The sequence below is a fragment of the Danio aesculapii genome, chromosome 5 (assembly GCF_903798145.1).
Source record: "Danio aesculapii chromosome 5, fDanAes4.1, whole genome shotgun sequence".
In the NCBI taxonomy this organism is placed as follows: Eukaryota; Metazoa; Chordata; class Actinopteri; order Cypriniformes; family Danionidae; genus Danio; species Danio aesculapii.
This window is the reverse complement of record NC_079439.1, coordinates 66,978,278-66,990,396: the sequence shown is the minus strand read 5'-3', so window position 1 is coordinate 66,990,396 and position 12,119 is coordinate 66,978,278. Positions and strand designations below refer to the sequence as shown.

Sequence of the window (12,119 nt, the reverse complement as noted above, 5' to 3'; positions counted from 1 at the left end):
CCCCCCAGACAAAAACACCTTTCTCTGGGCGCAGGAGCTGGTGGCCTGGCTTCTAGTCAAAGAAGTCTTTGCCGACCCAAAGTTTCATTCACGTTTGCTGGGAGACTGTTTTGTCTAAAACATGCCATGTGTGTTTGTAATTTTTGGAGAGTTTCGAGAGCGTGCAGATGGACCGACTCAAATGGACTGAAGTCTGAAGAGTTTTGAAGAAAGCCACAAGAGTTTTCTTTCTTCAGCATTGTAATTGAACAGTTTTTCCTTGAATAATAATTTCCCCTGAATGTACACAGTGTGTTCAAACGACAATAAATCTTAAAAAACATTTATTCAAAACTGAAAAACATTAGATAGATACAGTACAACAAATGAAACAATAAATAAATATATTTACATATAAAATTATTTTTAAAACCCACAGATTTGCTTGAAAATTCCATCCACCGCTATATATATCAATCCACTTGTCTTGTTCTTTATAGGTTTGGTTGAATGTTTAGTTGTACCCAGATGATGTCTGACCTGTCTGGCACAAACAGATGAGTATAAAGAATTAAATTGCCTCTTTTACAGCCTCTTAAAACGGACATAGACAAGTGGTCCCTGCTGAGAAACCTTTGAAAGACAGTTTATTCATTTTGGATAGATAATGTGTCTGCTGTTTTTTTGTGACTCAAACTTTCCAGCTGGATTTGAGGAGTCAAATCCAGCCTTGGTGTTTCCTTTTCAGGTGGATAGTCTATTCTCTATCCATATCTTGCTATGAGTCTGTTTTTTCTGGGATTTTCACTAGCAGGGCATCGTGCTGTCCCTGTGAATGAGTTGTCCAATGCATACTTGGCCTGCTGGGAGGTCGTATAACTGTCCTCACTTTCAGGGTGCCGTTAACAGACACGGTTTCTTGCGTTACATGGTGCGTGGCCGGGATTTGTGTAACGGTAGGCCAGGACCACAGGTCCGCATCCAGGGTTTCTGAGGAGTAGTCCAGATAGTCCGTGCTTTTTCCTTCATCTGAGGTTGTGAAGTCTGCCATTGAGAGAAGGAGTGTGATTAACATGATGGCAGTCTTTGGAAAACGAAAGGAAGAACTCACCCAAAAATGCAATTTCTGTCATAATTTAATCACCCTAATGTTGTTCCAAACCTGTATGACTTTTTTATTCTCTGAAGAAAGAATGTACTGGTAGCTCAAGTGCAATTGCATGAAATGAGAACTAAGCAACATAGGCTCATTCTGAAAACGTAGCCCTATATGCATTTCTGGAGATTACAAATTATGTAGCTACGTATGGCTGCATTTCGTTTTTAAAATGAACGATACGTTGCGGTATGACACCTTTCCTTTTCTCGCTTACAGCTGACCGCTTACCTCCGTATGGAAGGCTTTACCACTGTTACCAGTTTGTCCAGTAGCTCGCTATGTACGTCGGCGGACTTGAGACGGAGAGAGGAGTTGACCACGAAAACAGGGTTTAAGTCTGGTGAAGAACAGTTCCAGAAAGCAAAGGCAAAAAACAAAATAAACAAGTAAAATAACAGGGTGGGAATGTGGTAAAATCTGAAAACTTCAGGTAAAAATCAGACGAGGGCTTTTCTTTTTCTGGATTGCTTTTTAAAACTGTCGGTTAGGTTTAGGAAAGTGGGTGGGCGGGTCAATCTGTGCTTTTGAAAACACTATTGGTTGGGTTTAGGGAAGGAGGAGGGTGGGTCAGTCGATCGGTCATTCAGTCAGTCAGTTGACAGCAGTCTGATGGATTTACTTGAGAAGAGCAGGCGCGAATGGCACTCACGAGAGAAATTTGAGATCTGAAAAAGCATACACAGCGGCGTCTGGTGGATTGGCGAAAAAAAAATGTAGCTCCTGGGACATATTTGGCGGTCTCCAGAAATATATATAGAGGTATGTTTTCAGAATGAGCCTGGGTTGGAGAAAACAAAGCTGCGACAACAACATTTTAACGTTTACTTCATCGCAGTTGAATCCAAGTTCACACACAAGTATATGGCCATACAAAGTGAGCTACCAAGCAAACCGACCACACCAGAAAAGTCTTCCATATGGAGATAAATAGATGAGGCTAAGTTATTAGATTACAAATTGTTAAGGTGTTTTGTGGAATTTATTTAGTGTTGTGCAAAGAACTGCACAGATATAATCCTTTATTCCTTTATAATATGTCCCTGTAAATATCATTAATGTGAAAATTTGCTGGCAGCTAGCTCTCTGCAACTCTCACATGGTCACCCACTGAAGCTAAGCAGGGCTGCGCCTGGTCAGTAACTGGATGGGGGACCACATGGTAAAGCTAGGGTACTGCCATAAGTTGTGTTAGTGAGACAAGCAAGGGGTGCTTAACATGCAGTCTGCGTGGGTCCTAATGCCCCAGTATAGTGAAGGGGACTCTATACTGCTCAGTGAGCACTGTCCTGACTCTCTGTGGTGTTTAAAAATCTCAGGATGTCCTTTAAAAAGGGTTGGCATCCTGGACAAATTTGGCCTCTGTCCATCATGGCCTCCTAACCACCCCTCATAATAATTGGCTTCATCACTTTGTCTCCTCTGTGTGTGGATAATATGGCTGCCATCACGTCATCCAGGTGGATGCTGCACACTGGTGGTGGATAAGGAGATTCCCCCAAAAATGTGTAAAGTGCTTTGAGTGTCCAGAAAAGCGCTATATAAATGTAAGGAACTGTTATTATTATTATTATTATTATTATTATTATTATTATTATTATTATTATTATTATTATTATTATTATTATTATGTATTTCCAATGAGCCTGTGTTTTGATCATCGATTAGGCCAGTAGGCAGAGTGTAGGTAGTTTATTAGCTCTATCCAGTGTTTCCCAACCCTGTTGCTGGAGGCACACCAACAGTACATATTTTGGAGGTCTTCCTTATCTGACTCATTATCTTCAGGTTTTGGAGTCTCCTCTTATGTTCGGATAAGTTGATTCAGGTGTGTTTGATTAGGGAGAGGTTGTACTGTTAGTTTGCCATCAGGAACAGGGTTGGGAAACACTCATCTAATCAAACTCTTAATGTGATGAAAATTGGACAAGGTCAATTTTTGACTCCAATTTTTAGCGCTGTCAACTTGTTATTGAATTGACGAAAAGACATACTGTGCCTATCATTAATATTTGCTCAAATTACATAAAAATGAGCCACCAGACAGAATATAGATTTGGAACAACATGAGTGAATGATGTATTGTAAAGGATTGGTCTTTTTGAGTGAACTATCCCTTTAAATGCTCACTATGAGTCTGTTTGACATCTTAAAGAGGCTTTTCACCTCCAGATAAAAAGATGCATCATACACAGCAGCAGAGGGTGTAGCAGTTGAGTTTGGCTGCGTTGCGTCCTGTCCCAGCATAACGGTTCTTCTTGGGCAGCAGTAGGATGAAGGACACGGCCAGAGACACGTGGTAGAAACTGTGGACATAAGCGTAGTCCCACTCCTGCGGGAGTAAACGGGAAAGTCATTACCACAGGCTTTCCTAATAACTTGTGTAATGTGTTCCCTTGGTAGCTGCACATTTTCATATTTTTTACCTCAAAATAGAAGCGAAGCATCAAAGCAAGTGCACCGAAGCAGCACCCTGGGCCCACTTGTTGAGTGTAAACACTTTTTTCTGGATAAAGGCCTTTCTTTTCCTTCATTTTCTGCAACTGGAGCAAAGACAAAAAAAAACTGTATTGTAAAACCTTGTGAAAGCATTTGTGGTAGATAATAAAATCCTTAGTTTCCACATTGCCATGAGTAAAATACAGTTCCTCATCGAGCTCATTTTGAGCTTCAGATTTTTTTAAGACTCTAATTTCTATTTCTCAACTGCTATTTAAGTTAACAGTTAGTAGTTTGCTTGGTCGTGTGATGCAAAATTGACCTCAAGATGTTTATTTTTAAACCAACTGTCACAAGAGAGACGTTGACAAAGGGAGTGGGGATCCAAGCGCAGGTTTATTAAAAAAGGTCAGGCAAGCAATGCTCAGCACTGGTGCAAACCGATGTATCCAATCCAGAGTAGTAGTCAATAACAGGCAAATGGTCAGTACAGGCAGGCAGCAGACAACATAAACTAACAAACAAACAAGGCGAGATGTGTATGTCTGCTCTGTATTTGAAGTCCTTGTAATCAGTTCGTAACGATCCTCTGGCTGTGTGTGTGCTCATCATCTGAACTTGAAACAGGTGTGTGAGGGCGGATTGCATGTATGAAGTTGTAGTCCATAATGTGGAGGATTTGTTGTTCTCCAGCAAACTTCATGTTTCCCAGCGATCTGCAGCCGGTAGATTGCTGGTGATCATAACACCAACACAGTCTTGTGACAGTTCGTAACTATTATATTTTAGTTGAATTTTGGGCAACACTTTAGTTGAGGTCACAATTTACAAGCATCTGCTGCATAAAACATATGCTGGAATAGTTGGCGGCTCATTGCGCTGTGGCAAGCCCTGATAAATAATAAGCCTAAGAAAAATGAATGAATGAATGAAAACGCAAGTACTTTGTACTGTCTTCATATTGTATTCACCCAATGATTGAATTTTAGACCAAACTTGGAATGCAGAGTGAGTTCGCTAATAAAATAATTGAGCTATTTGTGTGATAAAATGATTATGCCTTGTTTACTTATCTCTTTGACCTTATATATGCGCAGTGTAAAGAATGTTTCGATTTAAAAGCCTGAAGTCCTCATGAATCAGAATTTGCAGAGAATTTTATTTCAGTATGTTGAAGTACTTCCAACTGAAATGGAATATTGAGTATGGGGTGAAGCTTTCTTTCTGAGCATCATTCCCTTATAGAAAACTACTGGTAAGAGAGGCGTGGCTAAGAATATTGCGGATGAGACTGACATCAATAGAGAAGGACCGCCCACTCCAAACGCAAAGCAAATGCTCAGACTTTGATTGAAGATTACCACAACAAACTATTTATTTGTCAGTGTTCCCATTGGAATTTGGAACTGATAAGTCAAATTAACTTAATTTTTATCATTATGTACAGAGTTAATTTACTTAATAACTTTAAAACCAATGGGTTTGCTCTCTTTTTTAAGTAAAAGCAACTAATCGATTTAAAACCAATGGGTTTACTCAATTCTTTAAGTAAAGACAACTAATCGATTTAAAACAATGGGTTTACTCAATTCTTTAAGTAAAGACAACTAATCGATTTAAAACAATGGGTTTACTCTCTTTTTTAAGTAAAGACAACTAATCGATCTAAAACAATGGGTTTACTCACTTTTTTAAAGTAAAGACAACTAATCGATTTAAAACCAATGGGTTTACTCAACTTTTTAAGTAAAGACAACTAACCGATTTAAAACAATGGGTTTACTCACTTTTTTTAAGTAAAGACAACTAATCGATTTAAAACAATGGGTTTACTCAATTCTTTAAGTAAAGACAACTAATCGATTTAAAACCAATGGGTTTACTCACTTTTTTTAAGTAAAGACAACTAATCGATTTAAAACCAATGGGTTTACTCAACTTTTTAAGTAAAGACAACTAATCGATTTAAAACAATGGGTTTACTCACTTTTTTAAGTAAAGACAACTAAACGATTTAAAACCAATGGGTTTACTCTCTTTTATGGGCTTACTTACATTTACTTAATAACTTTCATGCAACAGGTTTGCTCACTTTTTAAGTAAAGGCAGCAAATCGATTTAAAACCAAGGGGTTTACTCATTTTTTCAAGTCTTTTTACTTTTTACAATCCCAGTTCACATTCAATCTCTGTTATTTTTCATTAACAACAAAAAAATGTTATTCAGTGTAAAATGATGCAGACAACTTCTCACAGATATTTTGTCATCATGCACATGACCAAATGCGTTGACTTTAAGTTGACTTTTACGTAAGACGTGTCTCAAACTCACCCATTTGACTGTGATCATAAAGACAGCTGTCCCGATGGGGCCGGAGTATATGCCGTAGCCCAGTCGGTCCTGGTAGATCCTCACAGCTGCGGTCAACACCCCAAACATGGTGAGCGAAGAGCGTTTGGGCTCATCGAAATCCCCAAGCGCTGCAAATGGAAGCATATTCTTGACACGTCAAAGAGGAATGCAAGACATAAACACCTGTCACCAGGCTCGCGAAAAATAACATTTTGAATTGCTTTGTTTGACACGTGTATTTTATTATACATATTTACAGAATTGTTCGCCCTCCTCTGATTATTTTTTCCTTTATAAATATTTCTCAAATGATGTTTAACAAAGAAAGGAATTTTTGACAGTATTTCCTATAATTTTTGTTCTTCTTGAGAAAGACATATTTGCTTTATTTCAGCTAGAATAAAAGCAGTTTATTTTTTTAAAACAATGTTAAGGTCAATATTATTAGCCCCCTTAAGCAATATTTTTTTCGATTGTCTACAGAACAAACCATCATACAATGATTTGCCTAATTAACATACCTGTCAACCCTCCCGTTTTTCGCGGGATTCTCCCGTATTTTACAGTTCTATCCCGCTATCATCCCGTAAAGATATTTTCCCGTATTTCTCCCGTATTTTCAGTCTCCTCTGAAGGGTGGCAAATAATTATTAAAGGGCGATCCTCCTTATACGCAACCCATACCGCCGAACCACCAGGGGCTGCCCCTTGCTCTTTAATGTGAGTCTGTTCTGTGCTTTGGCTTTATTTAAGCATGAAAACTATTTGAAATAAATGTAAAAATGGTGGGATTTCCTTTACTTTTCTTTACTGGTGTTGTCGCCCCTCATATGCAATCCTCAAAACAGTAATATAGCAGTGCGTGACTGTCAGCTGACGTTCTTCATAGTGATAAATAGATGCTGTTTCCCATATGGATTCTGCACACATAATTTGAAAGTCTGGGTTTTGGGTGCGTGTTTGAACAGACATATACACATAATTACTACTAATAAGAATAACATCTAAAGATGTTGATCTTGGTGTTTTTTTTTAAACAACTACTTTTGTCCTAAATGAATCAAACGAAAAATCCAAGTAAATGAGATTCATTTGTTGCTCTTTAATCTGAATGTGTAAGTTATACAGTGAAGAAAAGACTAATAAGATTTGATAACTTGATTCTATTTCTTTATAATAGCTAATAATTTTAATAAGCTGAACAGTTTGCTAATTTATTTGCTGCCAATGTATACTATTAATTTCAACCCAGGCTCATTCTGAGAACGTAGTCCCATGGACGTTTCTGGAGACCGCGAAATACGTCCCAGGAGGTACGTATTTTTGCAGTTTTTGTTTTTGCGAATCCGCGAGAGGCCGCTGTGTGCGCTTTTTCCCGCGCCGTTCTCGCGTAAACCCGCTAGAGGCCGCTGTCGAACGACCTTCCGCCTGTCTGCCTGGATGACAGAATGATTGACCGTGCGACCGGCCAATCGGCTGACCCACCCTCCTCCGTCCCTAAACCCAACCAATGACGATTCACAAAAGCCGTCCAGAAAAAGAAAAGGCCTCGTCTGATTTTTACCACGTTTTTGGATTTTGACCACATTCTCACCCTGTGACGAACTTGTTCGCTTCATTTTTTGGATTTTGTTTTTGTTTTCTTACCTGATTTCAGGAACCGCTCTTCCCCGGACTCAAACCCGGTTGTCGTCGTCGTCAGCCCCTCTTTGCGCCTCGAGTCCGCCAAAGTACACGAAGAGCTAACCGGACAAACTGGTTGCAGCGGGAAAGCCCTCCACACGGAGGCGAGCGACCGGCCGGCAAGCGCCGAAAGGAACGGCGTCACACCGCCCCGTAGCGTTCACTTAAAAAAATGAAATGCAGCCGTACGTACCCCCGGCTACGTATTTCGCGGTCTCCAGAAACGTCCACGGGACTACTATCTCAGAATGAGCCTGGGTTGATTAGTTTATTTTGTAAATAATAATAATAAAACATATTACTGACCGTTAAACTGTTTATTTACAATGAAACAGCTCCAGAAGAACATATTTAGTAATTTGGGGAGTTTTTTTGGGCGGGGGGCCATCCCTTATTATGGTAGGCATATCCCTTATTTTCACATCCCAATGTTGACAGGTATGCTAATTAACCCACAGTCACCTGTAGTTAAGCCTTTAAATGTCTTTAAGCTGAATACTAGTATCTTAAAAAATATCTAGTCAAATATTATTTACTGTCATCATGGCAAAGATAAAATAAATCAGTTATTAGAAATGAGTTATTAAAACTATTATATTTAGAAATGTGTTGAAAAAAAATCTCTCCATTAAACAGAAATAAAAATAATTCAGGAGGGCTAATCATTTTGACTTCAACTGAACATGAACACAGAGAAAACCTCACAGTTAGATTTGATTATTATTTGCTCACCCAGTAGCGTGACCCACATGGATATGGCTGTCCCGTACACGCTGAAGTACTCCAGAATGTCATACTTCATGAAACAGAGAATGGACAAGCCCGGACCGTCACACGCGTGGTAAATCTGAGCACAGATGGAGAAAACACATGAGCGCTATAAGCCACCTTGAAAGAAAGGTATCTGCCGAGGACATAAATGTAAATTTAAAAGGCTCTAGAACAGATTAGATGAAGCTTTCCATGTTCTTGTCTGGAGAAATTTATGAAGTAGACCTTTTTACGGCCCTACAGTTGAGCAAATGGAGCTCGAGCTTTGTAAACGGAACTTCGTTATGCGTTAAGAATAAAGGCAGATTCATGCGGGCTGAACAAAATCTGTTCTTGCATTTGCTGGGAAGTGAACCCATATGTATGGTTTACTGTTTGAGCTACAGGAAAATTCATTCATTCATCTTCCTTCGGCTTAGTCCCTTATTTATTCATTCATATTTATTTATTTTAGCTATTCCAGCATATGTTTTACGCAGCGGATGCCCTTCCAGCTGCAACCCAGTACTGGGAAACACCCATACACTCTTGCATTCACACACACTGATACACTATGGCCAATTTTGTCAGTTCACCTATAGTGCATGTCTTTGGACTTGTGGGGGAAACCGGAGCACCCGGAGGAAACCCACACCAACACGGAGAGAACATGCAAACTTCGCACAGAAATGCCAACTGATCCAGCCTGGGTCGAACCAGCGACCTTCTTGCTGTGAGGCGACAGTGCTAACCACTGAGCCACTGTGTTGTACCGTAGACCTTACATAAAAAAACACAACGAATCACGCCTGATCACATCTTTTTTCATGTCAAAATGTTTCAAAATCCCACGTTTCATGTATTTTTTTGCATGTTTTCCTTATGTTTATCACATATTATGTGTTTTTTTACTGTAAACGTCTCCTTTAATTGAAACACATAATATCGAATCAATTAATTTTTACTCAAATAACTTATTAATTACTTGATAATAGAGTAGATTTGATTAAAAATGAACGCAGATCTAATTCAATATCTGTTATTTTCTAATTTAAAAAATAAAACAATTAAATAAATTGTTATTCTGTGTAAATTGATGCGGACACCTACAGTATGACATCCCACAGATTTTTTATATTTTTGCCGTTATGCACATGACCAATATTGTTAAGACAGTATGTCAAGTTGAAAGAATTGAACGAATCTAACGTTTAAAACCTTTTTTCTTACATTCTTTTGTGATGCATCTTGAATTTCTAAGCACAGGGCAATGTTCTGTGTGAGCACCCAGCAGGCACACAACGTCATAAGACATTAATAATAGGTTATATTTACGCGGTGATGTCGGGTGATCAAAATTCAATATCTAGCTAGCATCTAAGGACAATGTTATTTTGATGTCCAATAACGACATCATATGACGTTGATATTTGGTTGATTTTAGGTTGTGTTAGAAAGAGACCAAAATCCAAGGTCGAGCCAACATCTTAAAGCCAACGTCATATCGACGTCAAATACTGACATTCATTCGGCAGGTATGGCAACCAAAATCCAACATCTGAAAGACGTCATAATGGTAACGTGCACAGAACGTCAAACTGTGACATCATTAGACGTTAATATTTGGTTGTTATTAGGTTGCGTCTGTCCAACATTAGACACTGACATCGGTCTGACGTTGGGTTCTGACATCAACCCGATTTTCATTTCCACCCAAAATGCAACGTCCCCACGACGTTGGGGTACATCATCAATCTGACGTCATGTTGACATCCTGTGCTTGCTGGGCAGCCCCTTAAAGCGATGGTTCATCCAAAAAAGAAAATTTCCTCAATTTTTACTCGCACTCAAGTGTTTCTAAACTTTTACGAATTTATTTCCTCTCTTGAACACAAAAAAACATGATATTCTTAAGAAATTGACATGAATATTAGGAACAAAAAATAAAATGGCTGTTTTTCTCCAACATTCTTCAGTGTATATTCCTTTGTGTTTAACAGAAGAAAGAAAACAAGTGGCAATGAGTAAATAATGGCAGAATTAACATTTATTTTGGCTGAACGGCACAAAAAAAAAACAGTTTTTCTTTCTTGTTCAAACTACTTATTCAAAATAAACTGAATCAACACAATTATTGAGATTTTTTTTGGGACAACTTAATTTTTTTGTTCAATCAACTTAAGTTTGTTAAATTAACTTAATAGATTTGTTTTGGGACAACATGAATGAATTGTGCGGAACCCTGCATTTTAAAGACATGCACAAGCTGCACTGTAAAAGTGTATTATTAGTTACTTAAAAAAATGAGTAAACCTGTTGCCTTTAAAGCAACAAGTTGACTTTACTTAAATAAGCGAGTAAACCCATTGTAACTCGGAACTGTTAAGTTGATTTACCTTAATTTTTATAATTAAACACATAGTTCACTTACTTAAAAATTCGAAGGCAATGAGTTATTATTTTAAGTCAACTAGTGTTTTTAAAAGAAACATGTTTACTCCCTTATTTTAAGTAACGTCAACTAATCTTTTACAATGTGTAAAGACAAGCTATTTCTTCAAACATTTTACAGAAAACTCTATTACATTGTAGTACACATCTAATAAAGCCACAATTCTCTTACCGCGGTGAAGAACATTGTGAAGAAATAGACCATGGCCTCCATGTGGAAGCCCCTCTTTGCAGCCACACTGGCTGCAGGCACAAACACCAAACTGCTAATAGTGGGCAGCAACATCTTGGCGATAAACGCTCCCATTGTGACTCAAAGAAAAGGCCTCAGGATTTCTGGAGAACTTGGATGGACTTAAAAGCTTGTCTGGTTTGAATCTGAACGCTCTCCTCTCTCACACACACGCTCTCACACAGGCTGCTCTGGAGGATCTTTAAAGTTTAAATGTCTCGCTGTGGCCTGTGTGCACACTGTCATCAGAACGGCAGCTGTCCTGCAATCATGTGGCTTCTGTCACATATGTTCGGGATTGCAGAACAACATAAGTCAAGAAGCCATTTATGGTGAACTTCTCGAATGCTGAGTCAAAGTGTTTTCTGATTCCTGACCCAGCATTGGGCTCACAAAGAATTTTCTGACATGTATTTTTCTTAAACTGGTCAGTCTGGACGGTGGTGTGTTGAGTCTTAGACATTTTTAATGGGTGAATTGATGCTCAACAGTGGCTAGAAACAGCTGTCTCTTCAGGGTTATTGACAATATTGTCATTACAAATAAGTCTCCAGTAGTAAACGCATTGATTTAAATGATTCGCTCTGAGTGAGTTTACAATAAACAAATCTCCAATTCAAATAATCTGTTCAGAGTAAGTCTCCAGTAATAAACTCACCAATTCAAATGATCTGCTCAGAGTGAGTCTCCAGTAATAAACTCACTGATTCAAATGATCTGCTCAAAATGAGTCTCCAGTAATAAACTCACCGATTCAAATGATCTGCTCAGAGTGAGTCTCCAGTGATAAACTCACCGATTCAAATGATCTGCTCAGAGTGAGTCTCCAGTAATAAACTCACCGATTCAAATGATCTGCTCAGAGAGAGTCTCCAGTAATAAACTCACCGATTCAAATGATCTGCTCAGAGTGAGTCTCCAGTAATAAACTCACCGATTCAAATGATTTTTTTTCAGAGAGATACTCTAGTAATGAACTGTTTGATTCAAGTTATTCATTCAGAGTGAGTCTCCAGTAATAATCTCACTGATTCAAATGATTTGTTCCGATTGTGTCTCCAGTAATATACTCACTGA

At 38.5% G+C, this 12,119-nt stretch overlaps 1 protein-coding gene across 2 annotated transcripts; it reads right to left on the bottom strand.

Annotated features, from left to right (window-relative positions):
- Nucleotides 1–272: 272 nt before the first annotated feature.
- mymk (myomaker, myoblast fusion factor) lies at nt 273–11,283 on the bottom strand. 2 transcript variants are annotated; one of them, XM_056458745.1, is made up of 6 exons: nt 10,983–11,278; nt 8,342–8,456; nt 5,906–6,054; nt 3,562–3,678; nt 3,327–3,467; nt 273–1,023 (listed from the first exon to the last, which is right to left on the bottom strand). In XM_056458745.1, exons 1-6 carry the CDS (start codon nt 11,115–11,117, stop codon nt 904–906), a joined length of 777 nt encoding a protein of 258 aa, XP_056314720.1. In that variant the 5' UTR covers nt 11,118–11,278; the 3' UTR covers nt 273–903. The 2 variants fall into 2 exon arrangements, with proteins under 2 accessions (XP_056314720.1, XP_056314721.1); XM_056458746.1 differs by having other exon boundaries at nt 936–1,023; nt 3,302–3,467; nt 10,983–11,283.
- Between the last annotated feature and the right edge of the window lie 836 nt (nt 11,284–12,119).